Here is a 22178-nt window from a genome sequence, read left to right on the forward strand (position 1 = left end):
ACCCCCAGGACTCTGCACCCCCCGACCCCGGATCGTGGTATCCACCACCCTACTTTCTGTCTTTATGGGTTTGACTATTGTGACCACTTTGCGTAGATGGGGTTAAACAGTATTTGTCTTCTCGTGACTTGCTTAGCTCACTGAGCCTCGTGTCCTGAAGGTTCATCCACGTTGTGGCAGGTGTCAGAACGTCCTTCCTTTTTAAGGCTGAGTAGTATTCTGGTGTATGTATAGACCACGTTTCGGTGACCCATTCCTCAGCTGAGGGGTGCTGGTGTTGCTTCCATGTTTTAGCTACTGTGAATTCTCTCCTTCTTTTAATTTAGCTTTTTATGGCTAAAAAACCTCTAATCTTTTTTTTTTTTAACACTTATTTGTTGATAGAGAGACAGAGCACGAGTAGAGGAGGGGCAGAGAGAGAGGAAGACACAGAATCTGAGGCAGGTTCCAGGCTCTGAGCTGTCAGCATAGAGCCCGACGTGGGGCTGGAACCCACGAACCATGAGATCATGACCTGAGCCCAAGTCAGACATTCGACCGACAGAGCCACCCAAGCGCCCCAACCTCTAATCTTCTAGCTGGATTTGTCAGTTATTCCTTTTTTTCACGCTCTTTAGTTGAGAAGTTGAGTGTATGTCAGATGATTTGCTACGTGCCAAACAGTGACCGCTGTCCGAGCAAAAGCGGTCGTTGGAGAGTGCCTCGTTGCTGAGGGTTACGAAGATCCTGGGAAGGGAGGCGGTGAGGGCGCGTGGGAAACGTGTGCGTGTGCAAAGGCGGAGGGGGAGGAAGGGGAGAGAAGGAGCAGCCTGTTCCCTCCGTCAGGCCGTGACAGCGTGTGCTGGGCATGACTCTGCAACTCTGTACTTGACACTATGGGGACAGAAGCCGGCTTTCTTGGGCAATCCTTCGGATGGAAAATCCCCTTGACCGCCGTCTGTGCGCTGGCCGTGCTCGGGCAGAGGCCCCGGGCACCGGATAACAGGTCTCTTCCAGCCCCAAAGTGGAGTCACCTGGGCTCCGAGCTGCTAGCAGGCGGTTGTCACCCCAGAACCTGGAACCCGCCGGAGGCAGAGCGAATGTTCACTAGACGAACATTTAAAAAAATCATTCCGACAATTTTCTAATCTTTTGGGTGATTGTTTGGACACTTGCAGAACGAAAGAACAGCGTTGGCGTTCCCGTACGGGCCCAGGCGCTAGGAAGTCAGGTAACTTTAGGTAGCTTACTTTTTTCGCATTTGTCAGGATAACAGAGGGCGTTAGGCTGGGCGATCTCAGAGGTGTTTTGCCGTAAGGATGCCCTGTAATGATAGGTCATAAATTACAGTGGGCACTTCACAATCTATTGTTTTAAAACCACGATCAAGGGGCGCCTGGGTGGCGCAGTCGGTTAAGCGTCCGACTTCAGCCAGGTCACGATCTCACGGTCCATGAGTTCGAGCCCCGCGTCAGGCTCTGGGCTGATGGCTCGGAGCCTGGAGCCTGTTTCCGATTCTGTGTCTCCCTCTCTCTCTGCCCCTCCCCCGTTCATGCTCTGTCTCTCTCTGTCCCAAAAATAAATAAACGTTGAAAAAAATAAATAAATAAATAAATAAAATAAATAAATAAAACCACAATCAAAAAGAGAATGAATCCTGGTTTTCTTGGGCAATCCTTCGGATGGAAAATCCCCTTGACCGCCGTCTGTGCGCTGGCCGTGCTCGGGAAACCACCTTGTCACAGGCTGAGAGGCACCGACTGACTCTGGCTTTATTGTGGGTCCTCCTGACTCCACACAGTACCGCTTACAAACATACATGCACATCGCAACACCAGACAGTTGAAAAAGAGGGGAAAAAATGAGACCTTCCTCCAGAGCTGTGCGTCCAGTATGGTAGCCACGAGGCACCTATGGCCGTGAACACTCACAACGTGGCTGGTCTCGGTGCAGATGGGTTGTGAGTACAAAACGCATGTCAAATTGCAAAGTTTTGGTACAAAAGATATAAAATATCTCAAGAATTTTCATACTGATTACATACTGAAATCATAGTATTTTAGATAAATTAAATCTATTTTTAAAATTAATTTTACGTATTTTCTCTTACTTTAAAAGATGTGGAGGGGGGGCATCTGGGGGGCTCAGTCAGTTGAGCGTCCGACTTGGGCTCAAGTCATGATCTCACTGTTCATGGGTCCGAGCCCCACGTCGGGCTCTGTGCTGACAGCTCAGAGCCTGGATCCTGCCTCTGATCCCGTGTCTCCCTCTCTCTCTGCCCCTCCCATGCTCATGCTCTGTGTCTCTCTCTTAAAAATAAATAAACATTTGAAATGAATCAACATTTTAACTAAAAAAGTAAAAAGTGTGGCTAGGGGCACCTGGGTGGCTCAGTCTGTTGAGTGCCCCACTCTTGATTTTGGCTCAGGTCACCATCTCGCTATCTGTGGGTTCGAGCCCCACATCAGACTCTGTGCCGACAGTGCGGAACCTGCTTGAGATTCTCTCTTTCCCTCTCTCTGCCCTTCCCCTGCTCACTCTCTCTCTCTCTCTCTCTTAAAATAAAGAAATAAACTTAAACAGAAAATAAAAAATTAAAAAATGTGGCCGGTGGAACCTTAAACTTCCTTCTGTGGCTCTCACCGTACCTCTGTTGGTCAGCGCTGCCCCGGAGAGGCCCGGAGCAGGGCTGCGGGGCGGTGATGCAGTGGACGGAGCGACGCCAGTGCGGGCACAGAGGTGACCAAGGAGCTGCCTGTTAAGTGGGGGTCCTTTGCTCTCCATCCCAGTAAACTGTCGCCCCTGGTTTTTAAAATGTGAAATTTATTCTCCAACAGGAAAACGGCTTTGTAAGGAAGTTTGAACCCAAGTCTGGCTGGCTGACCTTTCTGGAAGTTACAGGAAAGATCTGTAAGGTGTTGTCTCTCCTGAAGAACTACTACTGAGCGGCCAGAAGCACAGAACACTCTGGATTGTGAAACCTGCCTGGCTGTCTTGACTCTTGCACTAAGTGTTGCCGGCACTTACTCCACTGGACAGACGACTTTGGTGATGTAACTCGATCTTGCAGAGTTACGGGGATTTTGTTCTCATTTTGATAAATAAACCGTATTTGTCTCAGTACGTAATTTGTGTCCTGCCTGGGAGTCGAGCAGAAGGGCAAAGCTGGAGGCAGGGGACGGGGATTGAAGGAAGCGGGTGGGGGGCCAGGAAGGGGGCGCCTCCTCTGCCCTGGGGCAGATTTTCTTAAGGGGTGCCCGTTACCCAGAAGTCATTTGCCAAGTTGCTCCTCCGACTGCGTGGGGGTGAGGTCTATATCCTGCCTCCCAGTGGCCCCCGTGACCCTGGATACTTAGGGGATTCCGCAGATGCCCTCCCCACAGACTCTGCTCCCTGGCCCGCCACTCAGAGTTGACAGACACGGCGGGAGGTACCCAGGATGCTCCGGGGCAGTCAGTTAGGTCTGACTCATGCTGAGTCATTGTCAAATTTTTCCTCTTAACAAATGTCATAAATCACACAACTGTGTCTTTTCTTAGACCTTGAATTCCAATTCCGAGGTCAGTAAATTTGACTGCAGTTCAGGAGCGCCAGGCTCTGTTCTAGAACCTCCCAGTCTTCCAGTCTTCCTCAGTGTCCTCTGGCCCTCGGGAATCGAGTTTCCGAGGAAGTAGCTGACGGATCTGATCAAGAAACCAGGGCCTCCCTTCCAGGCTCTGCGCATTTCCACAGGGGATCTCACTTAATTCACACTTTGCTTCCTCTGTGATTCTTTTTTTTTTTTTAAGGCTGATTTGAAGAAACCCCTTTAGAAATCACCCTTCAAAATTTTTTTTATGTTTATTTATTTTTGAGAGAAAGAGAGAGACAGAGTGTGAGCAGGGGAGGGGCAGAGAGAGAGGGAGACACAGAATCCCAACAGGCTGCAGGCACAGAGCCCGACACGGGGCTCGAACCCACGAACCGCGAGATCATGACCTGAGCCAAAGTCGGACGCTTAGCCGACCGAGCCACCCAGGCGCCCCAGAAATCACTCTTAAAGTAGGGGTCTACTCCGCACACCTGCACACAGATTTCACACGCACGCACACTCTCACCGCCCCAGTCTTACTGCTTCCCATGGCTGATGCAAGGTACGGAGAACAAGACACCTGTAGACTTGGCCTTTCTATCAGCTCATCCCATCCTGGTAAGTGCTCTCCCTGACCTCCGCCCCCTTGTCCCCTATGCCTCACCCACCTCTCCTCCGGTGACCATCCGTTGGTTTTCTGTAGTTAATAGTCTCCTGTGGTTCTTTGTTTAAAATTTTTTTTATGTTTATTTTTATTTTTTTATGTTTAATTTTTTTGTTTTTTTATATTTAAATTGTTTATTTTAATTTTTTAATGTTTATTTTAATTTTTTATGTTTAATTTTTTATGTTTCATTTAATTTTTTGTTTAATTTTTTATGTTTCATTTAATTTTTTGTTTAATTTTTTATGTTTAATTTTTTTATGTTTTTATATTTAAATTGTTTGTTTATTTTAATTTTTTAATGTTTATTTTAATTTTTTATGTTTAATTTTTCATGTTTCATTTACTTTTTTTATGTTTGTTTTAATTTTTTAATTCTTTTATGTTTATTTGTTTTTGAGAGAGAGACAGAGACAGAGACAGAGCACCAGCGGGGGAGGGGCAGAGAGGGTGGGAGACACAGAATCAGAAGCGGGCTCCAGGCTCCGAGCTGTCAGCACAGAGCCTGACGTGGGGCTCGAACCCACGAACCGTGAGATCATGACCTGAGCTGAACTCAGATGCTCAACCGACTGAGCCCCCCAGGCGCCCCGAGTCCCCTGTGATTCTTAACACTGGGGATACGACACTGGGGCAGGTCAGCAGGGAAACGTTTCTTGCAGAAGTGACTTTGGCGTATTCAGCCAAGCCCATCTGAGAGCCAAGTACCTGGCCCTTGCGTCTGCTCTGAATGGGAACATTTCTACCCCGTTTCATCTCGGTGCCTCCCCGCCCCCTGCTCAGTGTGTGAGGTCCTACTGTGTGTTGGCATGAACCAGAGCTAAGTGTAGGGAGGAAGCATCACAAGTGGACATAACAGAAGTGTATGTCCGGGTCCTGCCAGCTGGAATACATTTGCACAAGAGACCACAGACCCTGACCTTTATACCACAGCGATCTCGTTAACAGAGCAACACCGGGGAATCAGTGACCTTTCGGGCTTGGTTTGTGACCTGGTCTTTCAAAGTGCAGCTCCGTGTGTTTTATTACTAAGATAACAGGGGGAGGGCTTACCCTTAGCGAACACCGCACACAGAGACGGAGGTGGAACAGGTCGTAGACCGAAAAGTAAGCTAAAGCCATAAAAATCCCGGAAGAGACATCGGAGAAAATCATCACAGCCTCAGAGGGGGTCAAGATTTCTTAGCTACAACAACAAAAGCCTGCGCCAGAAAAGAAAAAAGGACCTAAAAATTATACTCTAGAGACACGATTTAGAATTCTATCTCAAAGCCGTCCAAGAAGAAAAAAACAAAACCCAATCTTCAAAACAGCAAGCCACAGAGTGGGAGGTAACACGTGTCACACTGGTAACTGACAAAGGACTCGTGTCCAGAACGTGCGAAACACAATTCAGGAACAACACAACCATCGACTGAATTTAAAAATGGGCAGAAGACGGCAGGCGGGCAGTTCACGTGGAGAAGGTGCGAGACACCACTGGCCACCAGGGAAGGGCGAGGTGAAACCACGGGAGTCCTCGGCGCACCCTCCAGAACGGCTCGCACGAAGGCCACCACCGGTACCGGTCTTTGGGAACGCCCTCACGCGCCGCTGGCGGTTCTTGAACCGCGTGGCAGGTTCTTGTAAAGCGAAACGCGCGCTGACCCGGGGCGCGGCAGCTGGGCTCCTGGGTCTCCGCTCAAAAGCCCCCGAACATGTCCCCACGATTCACGGCAGCTGTATTCACGAGGGCAGAGAGACCCGGACACAACCCACGTGTTCCACAAATTGCAGCACGCCCGCGCAAGGGACGAGCCCCAGCAACGATCAGGTGTGGGCTGGCGCCACGGGATGAACCACCCTCAACACGTGTTGAGCGAGAGAAGCCGGCCACGAAAGTGTACCTGGGGTCCAGTGTCGTCCACGCGAGACCGGAAAAGACAAATGTGATGCGTCCGGTGGCAGAAAGCAGGTGAGAGGTGGCCTGTGGCCGGGGTGGGGCGGCGGGAGCCGGCCGGGAAAGCTCTGTCTGGGGTGATGAGGATGTCCCGCCTCTTGGCTGTGGTGGGAGAAGCGTGTCCAGGATTCACAGAGGCACTCCCTTAAAACAGGTGCATTTTTCTGCAGATGATAACGTAGCTGATTGTTAAAAAGCTCCGGTTTTTGCAAAAGAAAAAAAAAAAAACCGAAAAAGGTGAACACTCATTGTGAACAGTGCAAACGCAGGAGAATAAAAGGAGAGACACAAGCATGACCCCAGATACCAGTTTAAGTCCCAATAAAATCACGAAGCACTATTATTTTTGCCTCGGTCACTGAGAAGGATCTGTCGGTGTGCATGACAGCCCGTGGACGACACCAGGCCTGCGAGCGTGGGGCCCTCCCTTCATCTGCCTTACCCCCCTTCCCCCCCCCCCGTGGTGGCCCGTGGCTCCCGTGGCTCCGCTGGCCTGTTTCCAGCTCCCGCTGCCACAGACTCTGCTTAGGACACTCCTCTGCCTCGTCCCGCCCAGGCTAACCCGGCCTGCAGACTTCCGCTGGGAGGTGGCCGCTTTAGGGACGCCCTCCCCACCGGGCTCCCCCTACAGCCTCTGAAAACACCACTGTCTCCATTAGAGCCTCACATCTGTGCGAGTTTCAGTTCGGTGTTTCCCACCGGACAGCCAGCTCCGGGAGGGCAGGAACCGCGCCTTCGCGTCTCAGAGTCCGGCTCACAGCCCGCTGAAGGCTCAGGGACTACTGTTCACAAAACGCACGGATGGACGCGCATCGGTTCCCGAACGGGCCGCCCACGAGGCCGGGCACCGTGTTCCCCGCGGCCCCGGGGCCACGGCCGCCTCTTGTTCGCTCCCGGCGCACGAGGGACTTCAGAGAAGTGATGGCCTTTAATTGTCAGGCGGTCCCCGAACTAGATACTATCTATCCCCACTTAGAAACAGGCTGGGAAGCGGGAAGAAACTTGCACCTTGCAGGGGGTCACGGGGGCGAAGGGTCCCTTGGGGTCACGGGGGGATGGGCTGGTCCCCGGGTGCACGGGGTCATGGGGGTGGGTGGCCGGGTCCCGGGTCCCTCGGTGCATGGGGTCACAGGGTGGGGGCTGGGCAGGTCCCTGGGTGCACGGGGTCATGGGGGGCTGGGTGGGTCCCTTACCGCCCTGGGGCGTCGTCGTTCTGCACCACTTCCCCCTGACCCCACGGCCCCACCCAGATGCCTGCTTCCTTCCCCATCCCGCTCACACGCTCACAAGCTCACAAGCTCACAGGCTGGAACTGTGTGCAAATGCCAGCGGGGTGGGGCTGGCTTCCCCACCGACGGTGACGTCAGTCTTCAACAGCCAGTCGGGTGTCCTGATCTCCCTGGTCTGCGCCCCTCACCCGTCTATGCGCGGCCTCCCTGGAGACCTGCCCCAGCTCGAACTGGTCATGGCTGGTTCGGATCCGGAAACTTTTTGCAGATCTCCGTGACTCCGTGGGACCTGACAATAAACCCTTTCTGGACGGCTGGTAGCCACGTGTGGCTATTTACCTACTTATTTACTTAATTTTTTACAGTTCGCATCCAAGTTACTTAGCATACGGCGCAGTAATGAATTCAGGACTAGAACCCAGCGCTCATCCCAACGGGTGCCCTCCTCAATGCCCCTCACCCATTCAGCCCATCCCGTCTCAAAATAAATAAGCATTAAAAAATTTTTTAAAAAGGGACGCCTGGTCGATTAAGCGTCTGACTCCAGCTCCGGTCATGATCTCATGGTTCTTGGGTTTGAGCCCCGTGTCGGGCTCTGTGCTGACAACTTAGCCCGGAGCCTGCTTCGGATTCTGTGTCTCCCTCTCTCTGCCCCTGTCCCCCTCGTCAAAAATAAATAAACATTTATTTGTTTAAAAATGTTTTTAAACTTTATTTATATTTTTGAGACAGAGACAGAGCACGAATGGGGGAGGGTCAGAGAGAGGGAGACACAGAATCCGAAACAGGCTCCAGGCTCTGAGCTGTCAGCACAGAGCCCGACGCGGGGCTCGAACTCACGGACTGCGAGATCACAACCTGAGCTGAAGTCGGACGCTCAACCGACTGAGCCACCCAGGCGCCCCTAAATAAACGTTTAAAAAAACAGTGTAAGATAACTTGAGTGGATAAGCCATGAGGACGAAAGGTACAGCACGCAGAGTATAGTCAGTGGCATTGTAACAGTGTTGCACGGTGACAGATGGTAGGTAGCCCTGTAACAGATGGAGAAGTTGAATCAGTCTGTTGCGCACCTGAAACTAACGTGACACTGTGTGTTAACTGTACTTCAATAAAAAGAAAAAGAGAAAAATGTAAGATGCTATATGGTTCCCTCCACTCGAAACTCTCCAGTGCTTTCCACCTCGCTCCGAGGAGAAGCCGAAATCCTTAGAACATTCTTACGATGGCGCCCATGGCCTTCCACAGCCCGCCTGCCCCGCGAACCGCCTGAGTTCATCCCTGCTGTGCCAGGCACCCTCTTGCCCGTGGTGGAGTCTGACACACCCTTCTCAGTCTACTGATTTCTGCCTTGGATGCCATGTGGCTCCCGAGGGTGGGACTTGGGGACACACAGATGCCGAGGGCTCTATCACGGGGCTCCCCCACAAGCCCACAGAGAGCTCTGGAGATTCAGAGATCCAACCAACACCGTCCCTCGTGTTGCGTGTACATATACGTTCACAGAGTCCTTGATGGGGATGCTGCGTATGGCTGCTGAACTGTCGTATTCACAGAGATGTGGCGTAAACGAGGAAGACGGTCAAAGCTTTACTTAGGTAGACGAGGCTCTCTTATGGTCAACGGGTGCTACCCAGCGTACGGAGCCCGCCAGAGTAGCCACGGACATGCAGGAGAACAATGCCTCCGGAGTTCAGCAGGGGCATTTGAACAACAGCATACCCCTGCCCCCCAGAGCCCTGGGGCTGCCTCCGCCAGGGAGCCCTCGGAGATCTGCCTGCCTGCTGACTGTGTCCTTTTGTCTTCAGCCTCGTTGATGTTCAACCAGCTGCTGAAACCGTGAACCTGGCTTCCGGGAGTCATCCTTGAACCTTCCTTGCCCTCCACTCCTGTTCTCCAACCAAAGAGTAACCAAGTCCTGGCCACTCTACCTCTTAAATATCTCTCGAGCCGTGCCTGCCTGCCCTTCTAGCCCCTTCCCTCCCACACTAATGCAAGCCACCCTCACCTCCACGCAGACCGCTGCTCCAGTGGATGTGACCCTAATCCATCGCGGGCCCCCTCTGGTGGATTCAGTGCAGCCACATACTCATCTGAAATGTGAATGCAGCGTCACCCCTCTGCTTAAAATCGCCCGGTGGCTTCTCATGGCTCCTAGGAACTCAGATTCTGCCACCAAACCCGGGGTCGTTCTTTCTCTTCACTTGAGTGTGGGCTGGACTCACGCTGAAGAACAGAGCGTAGGAAGGAGAAACAAAGGTACCAGGGAGGAGCCTGGCCAGGTGATCGCCGGTGACGTCACGAGTGACCAGCCGTGTTGACAGCACGAACCTTTGGTATCTTGATAAAAAGGGCACGAAATCTCCGTGGCATTCTTCCCCAAGCCCACGGCCCCGGGAAAACGTCAATCGCAACTTGAGGGACAGTGTACAGAGTCCCTGACCAGTGACTCCCCAAAACTGACTAGGTCATCAAAAAACGAGGGAAGCGTGAGGGGTGGGGGCAGACGAGATGAGCTGTGAAGACACGGTCGCTAAACACAGGGTCCCAGACGGGACCCTGGCACAGAGCACGGGCATCAGTGGAAAACTGACCCAGATGAAGTGTGGAGTTTGGTTAGCAGCAACATGCCCATGCTGGCTTCTCAGTCTCGACAGAGGTCCCGCGGGGTGTCCGGAGTTACCTCTGGGAGGGCGCGGGAGAGTTTACGGGAGCTCTCTCTATTGCCACTGTAACCTTTACGTCAACTTAACCTTTCAAGAGGTTCGCTGAAACACACAGAGGCAAATCAAAAGAACCCCGTGTCGTCTAGCCTTATGTCACCCCTCTCTCCTCCCGGCTCTTTGCTGGGGAGAATTTCCGGCCGTCTTTCAGTTCCTCTAAACGTCACGGGGTTTTTCCCTTTCGGGCCTGTGCACACACGGTTGTCTCTTCCTAGAAGACCCTCTCACCTTCCCCACCTCCGTTCTCACTCGCCCTCTCGCCTGGTTAGTGCTTACTCAGCCTTGGTACTTGGTCACTTCCTTGTGATGGGGGCGGGGTGCCGGGGGAGGATGTGGGGATCACCAGCCACCTCCTGACCTGTCTGGTCGGAGGGGATGATTGATGTGTGCAGGCTGACCACGTTAGAGTGTGCGGGATCGTTTGCATCCTTGCAAGTTGACATTTGCTTTACACACCAATCCGCGGTCGCGTTTCCTGAACGTCTGCATGAATACAAATCACTTGGGGATCATGTTAAGATACAAATACAGATTCTGGGGACGGCCTGAGACCCTGCCCGCCTGACAAGGTCCCAGGTGGTGCCGATGCAGTCGGCTCAAGGCAGCAAGTTTTGGTGGGCGGATGGCACCCGGGGCGCTGGCGAGAATTAAGCGTGAGGTCTGTAAATGCAGCAAATGAGACCACGCGCTTCAGAAAATCCACGCCTGTCTCACCTTAGAGGATGGGAACTCTGCTCGTTTCCGCCATTCTTTCCTCCACCTGCCCCCGCCCACCCACCTGCTCAGTTTCCACACGACTCCTTGAACTGAAGGTACGTAACCACTTGGGCATCGCAGAGGTGACTCAATGGGTTTTCCCTGCTGATGTGACTTTTCTTTTTTAATTTCCAGAATGGCTACCTACTACCTAGGGCGGAGGGAGCCGCCCTTTTCTGGACATTCCCTAGTTTGTAAAATTATTCTTTTTTTAAGTCTCTTTTTAATGTTTATTTTTGAGAGAGAGAGACAGAGAGTGTGCGGGGGAGGGGCAGAGAGAGAGGGAGACACAGAATCCGAAGCGGGTTCCAGGCTCTGAGCTGTCAGCACAGAGCCCGACGCGGGGCTCGAACTCACGAGCCGCGAGATCATGACCTGAGTCGAAGTCGGACGCCCAACCGACTGAGCCCCCAGGCGCCCCTGTGAAATTATTGAACTACGGTTTGGTACTCCAGCTATGGTTTGAAGAACACGAGGGGTCTTTTCTCCTGACCTGGATGTCCGTAAGCAGCTGGGATTTTACCAGAACCAACCAAATGCCTTCCCACTGAGTTGGCTCCTGACCCAGCCTCTGCTAACACACGCCCACCCAGCGCCCGCTCCGTGCTGGGTCTGGGGCTGGACCCTGAGGATGCAGGCAAGTGTCCACGCGGCCCCAGGCTGACAGAACACCGCTGGGACAGACACCGCTGGGACAGGAGGGGGTAGCACTGGTTTCTGCCACGTACATGAGCTGGGGCAGGACACGTTGATCTCCAAACCTGTTTCCTGTTCTGTAGCAACATCACAGCAATACCCCCATCACACTCTGTAGGTCGAGCCCTCGCACGGTAGGTTCCAGAGGCGGCGCGGGAGGCGCTGGCCGTGGTTAGTGGTATCATTCCAGCTACGACGGCAGTTCTGCCATCTCCCAGACCAAGCAGTCCTGGATTAACCCTGAGAATCTACCTGCATGGCCGTGCCACAGGGACCACTGAATAACCCGGCAGGGAGACAGGGAGGGACGGTTTACGCCAACCGTCCAAGAGCACACAACCCAGAAAACCCTTCTCAGACACTCGATTTCCGAAGTCCTCCCTGCCCCCCACCGTGGCTTCCAGGGACTTTCCTCCCTCTCTCTCCCCTCAAATGCAGGGAGGGGAACTGTGTGAGCTCCCCAACCCTGTCTTTCCATGTGACTTACTGACCGCCCCCCCCTTCCCTCTGGGAAGCGACATAAAGTCCTCTGGCCATCTGACACAGACAGGTGAGGTAGGAGCCATCTTTTTATTATTTTGGCTTTCACTCTATCACCCGAGTGGCTTCTCAAAGTATTTCTTCTTAAAAACACTAAAGTCATACAGTGCTTTCCTAGGACGAGTTGTGAGTTCTGGTGAATAAAAAGGACCACTGTGAGGGGCGCCTGGGTGGCTCAGTCGGTTGAGCGGCCGACTTCGGCTCAGCTCACGATCTCGCGGTCCGTGAGTTCGAGCCCCGCGTCAGGCTCTGTGCTGACAGCTCAGAGCCTGGAGCCCGTTTCAGATTCTGTGTCTCCCTCTCTCTCTGACCCTCCCCTGTTCATGCTCTGTCTCTCTCTGTCTCAAAAATAAATAAACGTTAAAAAAAAAATTTTTTTTTAAATAAATAAATAAATAAAATAAAATAAAAGAAAAAAAAAAAAAAAGAAAAAAAAAAAAAAAGGACCACTGAGCACTCAGCTGCCCCCGGGGGGCTCCAGAAGCATGAACCGCTGAGCCAGGGAGGCTGAGCCAGGGAGTGGGAAGCTTCAGGGCTGTGCAGGTGCGGCCCAGGTAGCTGAGAGGAGCTGTGTTCCCATGACAGGTGTGCACCGAAGGAATTTTCTTTTTTTTTTTTTAATTTTTTTTAAACGTTTATTTATTTATTTATTTATTTATTTATTTATTTATTTATTTTTAATTTTTTTTTTCAACGTTTATTTATTTTTGGGACAGAGAGAGACAGAGCATGAACGGGGGAGGGGCAGAGAGAGAGGGAGACACAGAATCGGAAACAGGCTCCAGGCTCTGAGCTGTCAGCCAGAGCCCGACGCGGGGCTCGAACTCCCGGACCGCGAGATCGTGACCTGGCTGAAGTCGGACGCTCAACCGACTGCGCCACCCAGGCGCCCCTAACGTTTATTTATTTTTGAGACAGAGAGAGACAGAGCACGAACGGGGGAGGGGCAGAGAGAGCGAGACACAGAATCTGAAACAGGCTCCAGGCTCTGAGCTGTCAGCACAGAGCCCGACGCGGGGCTCGAACTCGCAGACCGCGAGATCATGACCCGAGCCGAAGTCGGCAGCTTAACCGACTGAGCCACCCAGGCGCCCCCACCGAAGGAATTTTCAAGAGGGACAGCGATGGGGTGAGAAGGTTTTCCTTCCGAGGAAGCCGCGTTTGGCAGTGCTGTGACCAGGCGGGAGGAGAGTTTGATCGCTGGGAGATCAGTTAGGGCCCGATGCAACAGGTGGTTAGTAATGTTTGTTGACTTACACTTGGGTCAAATAAAATTTCCACTGTTTTCACAGGATGATCTCTCCCATCGCAGGCTTGCACAAAGTTTACTTATTTAACAGGTTTTTGTTTTTGTTTTTTTTTTTACCTTTTCTTTTGAATTTTAATCTTACGGAAATTCATAAAAATAGACTTCCCATACACTCTGCGTCCAACTTCCAATAACAACATCGTCAATGTAATGGGCAATTATCCAAAGAGAGAAACGCACACCGATACCCCACCACTAACTAATGTACAAACCTTACCTGAATCCACCAGTTTTCCCATTAATGTCCGTTCTCTGGTCCTGAAGCTGACCCAGGAGAGCCAACTGTATTGAACTGTCCTGTTGTGTCTCCTCACTCTCCTCCAATCCCGTCTTTCTTGGTCTTTCATGACCTTGAGACTCGTGAAGACCACCAGTCAGGTGTGTGGTAGAACGTCTCTCAATTTGGGTGTGATGTCTTTCTCATGATTGAGGTTTTCCTGATTTTCCTGTTGTGAGGAAATACCACGTGAACAGAGTTGTGTCCTTCCAGTGTGTCCTCGGAGGGGCCACATGTTCTTGTCACATGTTAACCTGTACTGTCTTGTGGGGAGATGGTTCAAGACCCCAGAGATGTTCCGGTTATGCCTCTTTGTTTTGTTGTTGTTATGGATCAGTATTCATTTATCAATCACGAGGCACTTATGGATATTTATGTTATTCCATGGGTTATAAAGTGAGTAAGACTATTTTTTTGTTGCTTGAACTGTCCCAGCTTTGCCCACTGGGAACCCCCGTTTGGGTCCCGGCTCCCCTCCTGACCTGCTCCCTTCCATTGTGGTCACCCCCTTACTCTGTGGCACCACTAAATCTTCTAGGTCCACCTTGGTCCTGCCTCAGCTCTGGAAGCCCTATTTTTTGTTGTTGGACAATGACATTTGGAAACCAGGATCTGGATGCTAGATTTCACTGCTATGGAGGGTCATTGCTTCCAGGTCTGCTCAGGAACAGGACTAGGAAACGTAAGCGTATGTATCTAACCCACATCTCTATTTCTGTGTCTATGCATTTCTGTATATACTTAAAATCGCAAATTTACATGGACACTTCCAATTCCAACCCAACACAACAAGGTTCATTCCAACCTTCCCTCCTTCCTTATTTGTTACTTATTTTCGGGATAGGGAGAAACTGGGACTCTCATCATCTACAATGTGTTTACTTATTTTGTTCAATTCTAGAACACAGATAAAGCAGTTTCACAATTACTAATTTATAACCCTTTGAAAAACAAATGTCTTAACTAGAGTGGCCATATTTGTGTGAAGCTATTTTTGTCGTTAGTCTTACAGAAAATCAAAATGCTGTTTTCCACAGTTACTTAAGTTAGTTCTTTTCTTCTCCAGCATTCGTTGTAATTGTTAATCACGTACAATGCACTTCAGTTTCCGTGTGCCGGCTTGCACTGTTCCTGCTGTACGAACGGGCGCGTGTGTGTATGCAGATGTGGTTGGCATGGTTCGGAGGGTCAGAGCTACACAGACAGGTGTCATCAAAGGAACATCCCCTTCACCCTCCCCCCCATCCTCACCCATTCCCTACAGGTACCCAAGCTTGGTTTCTGGTTTATGTTTATTTCATTTTTTGTCTTTCAGAAAGGAGATTACGTGTACATACTTTTTTTATATTGTTTTTTAAGGACATGTAATTGACATTAAATTCACCCTTTTAAAACGTCCAGTCTATTTGGTTTTAGCACATTCACAGTGTTTTGTAACTATGACCTCCATCTAATGTTAGAACACTGTCATCACCCCCAAAAGAAACCCTGCCCTCCTTCCCTCGCAGCCCCAGGCAGACACTCATCTACGCGCTGTCTCTGTAGATTTGACTGTTCTGGATATTTCATGTAAATGGGATCACACAGTGTGTGGCCTTTTGTGTCTGGCCTCTTACTGAGGTCCATCCGTCTCATATTCCCGTTACTGTGAGGGTTCCTTTCTTCACACCCTCACCAACACTTCCGTTCTTGGTTATAGCCCCCCTAGTGGGTGTGAAATGGTATGTCTTCTCGGTTTTGTTTGCATTTCTCTAATGACTAATGCTGCTGAAATCTTTTCATGCGCTTATCAGACATTAATCTTATGTGGAGAAATGTCTAAGTCTTTGCCCATTTTTACATTAGATGATCTTTATTGATGAGCTGTTAAGAGTTCTTCATGTATTCCAGGGGCGCCTGGGTGGCGCAGTCGGTTAAGCGTCCGACTTCAGCCAGGTCACGATCTTGCGGTCAGTGAGTTCGAGCCCCGCGTCGGGCTCTGGGCTGATGGCTCGGAGCCTGGAGCCTGTTTCCGATTCTGTGTCTCCCTCTCTCTCTGCCCCTCCCCCGTTCATGCTCTGTCTCTCTCTGTCCCAAAAATAAACGTTGAAAAAAAAAAATTAAAAAAAAAAAAAAAGAGTTCTTCATGTATTCTGGATTCAACTCCCTTATCGTATACATGATTTGGTAGTCCTCCCAATCTATATTTTTTTCATTTTCTTGATGATGTGCTTTGACGTACTGATGTTTTCAATTTTGATGAAGTCCAATTTACTTCTCTTTTGTTGCTTGTGTGTTTGGTGTCAAAACTAAGCAACCACTGCCTAATCCACAGTGATAAAGGTTTGTGCCCCTGTTTTCTTCTAAGAGTTTTGTTTCAGCACTTACTTTTAGGCCTTTGATCTACTTTGAGTTAAACTTTGATTACGGCGTTAGGTAAAAGCCCAACTTCCTTGTTTTCCACATTCCAGCACCATGTTTCTGGGAATAGACTATTCTTTCTCTGTTGAATTATCTTGGCATTCTTTTTCAGGACAATCAATTCACCATAAATGTGGACATGTATTTCTGGGCTCTGAATTCTGTCATTTACCTATCTTTCTTTCCTTATGCCAGGACCACAATGTCTTGATTACCGTAGCTTTGTAGTAACTTTTCAAGTTGGGTAGTGTGAGTTTTCCAACTATGTTCACTTTTTTCAAGACTGTTTTGATTATTCTGGACTCCTTGCATTTTCACAAGAATTTTAGAATCAGCTTATTGATTTCTGCAAAAAAACCAAGTCTGATAGATATTGCATTGACTCTATAGATCAATTTGGGGAGCAGTGCTATCTTAACAATATTAAGCCTTCCAATCCATGAACGTGGGATGTCCTTTAACTTATACTTGTTTTCTTTCTTTCAACAATGTCACATGGTTTTCAAAACTCTTGACAGTTGTTAAATTTATTCCTAAATATTTTTTTGATGCTATTGCAAATGAAATTCATTTTTTTTATATTTGTCTATATTTGTTGTTTTTTTTGTTTTTTATATTTCAGACTATTTATGTTATTATAAAAATCTTAGGGTTCTCTAGAGAAAGTGAATCAATAGGAGAGATATTTTTATTATGTATACCTTATATCTTGTTATATATACCTAATCTATTATATATACTTGACAATAAATGCATCATGAAATATACATATGCATCTCTTTATATTACCTCCGTTGTATATATGAATACATAGTTGACCATTAAACAATACAAGCATGAGCTGTGTGGGTCCACTTACACATGGATTCTTTTTTGATACAGTCCAGTACAATAAGTGTATTTTCTCTTATGATTTTAATAATTCTTTTCTCTTACTTTATTGTAAGAATTCAGTATGTAATACATGTAACATACAAACTAGGTGTTCATAACTGTGCATATGATCCGTAAAGCTTTCATCAATGGTAGGCTATTAGTAGTTAAGTTTTCAGACAGTCAACTGTGTGGCGATCAGTGCCCCTAATCCCCATGTTGTTTGAGGTCCAGCTGTACATGTAGCACAACAGAACCAAAAGAAGGTATCTATTTAAAAAATGTTTTTAGTTTATTTATTTATTTTGAGAGAGAGAGAACACAAGCAGGGAGGGACAGAGAGATGGGGGAAAAAAAGAATCTCAAGCAGGTTCCATGCTGTCAGCACAGAGCCCAATGTGGGGCTCAAACTCATTAACTGTGAGATCGTGAGCTGAGCTGAAATCAAGAATCAGACGTTCAACTGACTAAGCCACCCAGGTCCCTCAGGAGATATCTACTGATAACAAGATTTATGATAAAGATTTGACTCGTGTGATTATGGAGGTCAGCAAGTCCAAAGTCTCCAGAGCCACAGTCCCAATCTGAATCCAAAGGCCAGGAGCTGCTGTAGAACTGGAAGAACCAGCAATACGTCTAGTATGAAGGGTGTCAGGCTGGAAGAGGTGTGCTTGTATATTGGTCTTGTATCCTGCAACTTTGCTGGGCTCCACTTTACTCGTCCTAACGAACGAGTTAGATCCCTTAGGATGTCGGTATATGAGGTCATGGCATATGCAGAGACAGTTTTACTTCCTTCTTTCCAGTCTGGGTGCCTGTTATTTGTTTTTCTGGTTTAACTGCCCTGTAACCCAAACTTTTTTTTTTTTTTTTTTTAATTAAGAGAAATTAACCCTTTGTGGTTTATGTTGCAAGGATCTTCTCTCAGTTTGTCAGTTGCCTTTTAATTTTGTGTATGGCTTTTTATGCTATGAAAAATTATAAGAAACTGTCATATAGTTATGTCTCAATCTTCTCTTTTATTGCCTTTGGATTCTGAGTCACAGCGAGGATGCCTTTCCCTAAACGGAGGTTGAAGACGAATTGTCCTTTTCTTCTACTACTGGTATAGTCCCAGTTTCCACACTTGGTCCTTAATCCATGTGGTTCTTCTTATGTATGGTGTGAGGTACGGACATGATTTTATCTTGCAAAAAATGGCTGTTCAGCTATTCTAGCACCATTTACTAAGATCATGCTTGCCCCAGTGACTTGAGAGAACATCTTTGCCATACTCTAAACTTCCATATGGTTTCAGGTCATTTCTGTTGTGTGGTCTACTGTGGGTTTAAGCAGCAGTACCCTTCTGTTTTAATTATAGAGGCTTTATAGATGTTTCAAGGTTTGGAAGGTCCAGTTCCCCAAGGGCCTTTCATTTTCAGTGTTTTCCTAGCTATTCCATTCCATTCCATTCCATTCTATTCATTTTTTAAAAGTAGGCTTCATGCCTAGCACAGAGCCCAATGTGGGGCGTGAACTCACAACCCTGAGATCAAGACCTGAGCTGAGATCTAGAGCCGGATGCTTAACTCACTGAGTCACCCAGGGACCCCTTTCTGGCTGTTCTTGAATGCTTGTTTTTCTGGATGAACTTTAGTAAAGTTGATTAACACAAAATTTACTAAAATTTCTCTACACTTCCAATTATTTTACAGTTCAATCTCTTTATCCGTTAAATTAGCCCTGTCACCTTTTCAAGGGCCACCTGATGTCAACATGTGAGGGCAAGAGTCTCTCTCCACACCTACTTACTCCCTTAAATTACCCTTTTCTCGCTTCCCATTGCTGGTAAACGCTCTGCGAGCAAAAAAACCCGGGTGTCTCCGTCTCCTCCGTGTTTGCTCCTGTAGGAACAGCGCTTTCACAGGAGGAGCGGGCACCAGGCGTCCCACAGTGAAAATACTGCTGGACCTTGAACGTGTCTCGAATAGGGTAACTTACTCTGGGCCCTGAGTTCTCCAGAGGTGAACACGCTGATCTGGTGTGGGAAAGTCAGCCGATGCATCAACGGCCCATCCTACCCCTCGGGAATCAACCGTCTTCCTCCGACCCACTGGAAACGAAAACGGTGTAAAATGCTTTTGCCAACAAACAAATAATTGTCCCTTTAACCAGCAGGACTGCGTATCCTGCGTACTTCTCACCCGCCCGCCTCGGCGCTCTTTTCGGGCCCCACACAGCCCCTCGTGACGCAAGGTTCACTCACCGGAATCTAGGCTGGCCCTAGGGTCTGAATGTGCCCCTCTCCCCGAGCCCACGATGGGCCAGGGCCGCGAGGGCAGCCGGGGCCACGCGGCCACTCGCTCTCGGCCAAGGAGGGCGGAGGAGCCGCCTCCCCAGAGCCGCGCTGAGCCCGGACAACAGCCGCCCTCCAGCGACCCTGCTCCGGAGCCCGCAGCGAGCCCAGACCCCCCCGCCCCCCGCCCCGGGCTGCACCGATCCGTCCCGGGGGCTGCACCGAGCCCGGACCCTCCCTTGGACTGCGTCGTGCTCGGAGCCTCACCCCGGTGCCCCGCAGACCTCGGACCCTACCCCCACCCCCATCCCCCGGGTCCCCGCCGAGCCCGGACCCTCCCCTTGGCAGCGCAGAGCCCAGATACTGGCGGGAGGCTGGAGGCGGGCTGGGGGCGGGGCTCCGACGACCCGGAAGCGGGGACGAGCACAGGGGCGGGGCTGGTCCGAGAGATGGCGGCGGCGACGGCCGTGAGCAGCGCCAAGCGGAGCCTACGGGCCGAGCTGAAGCAGCGTCTGCGGGCGATGAGCGCCGAGGAGCGGCTGCGTCAGTCCCGCCTCTTGGCCCAGAAGGTGCGAGACCGCGGGGACCGCCAGCACAGCGAGCCGCTCCACTCACGGAACGGCTCTGCGCCTCTGGGCTGGCTACTCTGCGCAGGCGCAGGCCCCGGCGCGCGCACGTCGGCACGGGCGCGCGTACGCCCCCGCAGGTGCCATAAAGACCCTTCCCCCACCCCCCCCCCCTTCCCCAGGCGCACGCACGTCCCCTCCGCGCGTGCCGGGGCCATCCCCCGGGCGCGCGCACGTCCTCCTCACGTGCCGTCGGGACGATCTCGGGCGCGCGCACGCCCCCCCGCCAGGAAGATCCCGGGCGCGCGCACGTTTCTCCGGGGGCGCGCACGACCCTCCGACCGGGCCCCTCACTAAGAGGGGGTCCCGGGCTGAGGAGGGCCAGGGTGGAGGTGGATGGCGGCCCGCCGAGGTGAGAGCAGGGTGGAAGCAGGAAGTTCTGGCGGGCTGAGCGGTGGGCGCGGAGCAAGGGGGTCCCCGCGAGTGGCCGGGAGCCGTGGACGCGTAGCGGGAGTCCAGCCACTTCAGGGACGCGGGCGGAGAAGCGCGTGGCCGCTTCCGACGGGCGTCCGGTGCCCTGTCCCCGCGCGCTGCCCCGGGGTCGGGGAGGCGGGGCGGGTCCGCGCGTCCAGACGGGTCCGCCCCCCGCCTCCCCGCCTGGTTCTGACGGGCGCCCGAGCTCCCTGCGAGCGGCAGGCGGTCCCTCCTGGAGGTGCCTGCAGCGAGCTGCGCCGCCAGAGTTCCTTCATCGCCCTGCCCGCTCTGTCAGCCACCTATTCCTTACGTGCAAGGTCCCCTTGGGTTAGTGGAGCAAAGCAAGCCCCCCCCCCCCCAATCTCCTTGCACGTAGGTGTGCGGGGCTGGGGTGTCCTGGCGCACCGAGGTGTCCGAGCTGCTACCTACGAGAGGCGCTGGCGGGTGCCCTGTGCGCGCAGACGGGTACAGGCGCCCTCGCTCGCAGGTGCCCGATCTTAGCGGGTTAGCTTGCGCATGGGAACGCACTCTGGTCCACACTTTCCAGTGTGCGGGGTTGCAGGGATGAAAACCATCTGGTAACGTTGCTCTGAAGGAGAGTCTGCAAGAGGCAACAGACTCGTGAATAAAGACTCGCAGTGCTCCCAGATAGATGGTGTCGAAACTCGGGGGAGGGGCTGTGCTGTAGGAAGATGTTTGAGATGCACTTGTTAGTCTAAGATGACTTTTGTCAGGGGGAGGGAAGATGGCACGTGCAGGAATATTTTGGCAAGAGAGGGAAGGGCACAATTGGACCCGGCCTTTGGAGCGCCACAGATCTGGATTTAATCTGGCCCCACTGTATTTTAGCCGTATGGGGCCGTGGCCAAGTCTCCTAGTCTTTCCCAGGGTCTGGTTCCTTACCCATTAAAGGGATGATGTCATCCTTGTAGGCCTATTGTAAATGTTTAAACAGGTGTGTAAAGGATAGATTCAGTGCTTCACATGTTTGTTTGTTTTGTTTGTTTTTGAAAGACCTTATTTTATTTCTTTGAGGAGAGGAAGAATCTCAAGCAGGCTCCTCGCGGGGCTTGATCCCACAACCACAACAAGATCATGGCCTGAACTGAAATCAAGGGTCAGCCGCCCAACCGAGCCACCCAAGCGCCCCTAAAGATTTTATTTTTGAGTAATCCCTACACCCAAGGTGGGTCTGGAACTCACAGCCCCGAGCTCCACCAACTGAGCCAGCCAGGCTCCCCAACACACGTGTTTGATCGATCCTTGAGGAAAAGCACATTGGCAGCATTTGGGAGACCGGAGTCAGTGCAGTGAGAATCAGCAGGACCTGGGAACTGGTCGGGTAAAGGGTAGCACTGGAAAAGGAGGGCAGTCGCCTGTGGTTTCAGAATTCAGAGATAGGGGTTTAACGTCACTAAGCACGAGGCACGTAGGAGTTGGTGCAGAATTTGGAGTGGCATGGGGAAAATAAAGTTAAGTTCATTCTGTCTGCCTGCAGATCAGAGTTCATAAACTTCAGGTGGGAAGAGTAGCTCTACAGACGTAGAGCCAGTGACAGAATAGGGTGACAACTGAGAACTGGCCTCAGAAGAAAGAAAAGTTGAAAAGCAGACCATGACCCTCAGGAATAAATACATTTTACCGCCTACAAATACACACATATATGAAACGTTTCACAGCCCAGTGTTTCACAATTGTTACTATATACTGTGAACTTTAATATACTCTTTTATTTAAATCGAAATAGAGTATATTAAAGTGCTGATTGTAAGTAACCTGCTATTGATTCTGTGACCAACCAATGGATCATGGCCGAAAACATCAATGTGCTGTGATTAGAACTGTGTTTCCTATAGTGCATGTTCAAGAAAGGTATTAAATGATGCCTTTCTCTCAATGATTTTCTT

The 22178-nt window shown here is 50.6% G+C and overlaps 2 protein-coding genes and 1 long non-coding RNA gene across 5 annotated transcripts in view; 2 read left to right on the forward strand and 1 right to left on the reverse strand.

The window, feature by feature from the left end:
* BCL2A1 (BCL2 related protein A1) overlaps positions 1–3102 on the forward strand; it is a 60925-nt gene extending 57823 nt beyond the window's left edge. For both annotated transcript variants that reach the window (XM_086711758.1, XM_086711759.1), the window contains one exon: positions 2817–3102. In XM_086711758.1, the coding sequence (XP_086567884.1) occupies positions 2817–2924 (108 nt within the window). In that variant the 3' untranslated portion in view covers positions 2925–3102. The remainder of the gene's footprint in view (positions 1–2816) is intronic.
* Positions 1068–19647, reverse strand: LOC147580515 (uncharacterized). Of its 2 annotated transcripts, XR_015253013.1 has the most exons (3): positions 18937–19647; positions 13624–13852; positions 1068–1303 (listed from the first exon to the last, which is right to left on the reverse strand). It is a non-coding gene; the product is annotated as an uncharacterized LOC147580515 (long non-coding RNA). The 2 variants fall into 2 exon arrangements; XR_015253012.1 differs by lacking the exon at positions 1068–1303 and having other exon boundaries at positions 13328–13852.
* Positions 19645–22178, forward strand: part of MTHFS (methenyltetrahydrofolate synthetase) — a 33135-nt gene continuing 30601 nt past the window's right edge. The window contains exon 1 of the mRNA XM_086711757.1: positions 19645–19800. Within this exon, the coding sequence (XP_086567883.1) occupies positions 19681–19800 (120 nt within the window). The 5' untranslated portion in view covers positions 19645–19680. The remainder of the gene's footprint in view (positions 19801–22178) is intronic.

This window comes from Puma concolor, chromosome B3 (genome assembly GCF_028749965.1).
Source record: "Puma concolor isolate L17-30 chromosome B3, mPumCon1.1.hap2, whole genome shotgun sequence".
Classification (NCBI taxonomy): Eukaryota; Metazoa; Chordata; class Mammalia; order Carnivora; family Felidae; genus Puma; species Puma concolor.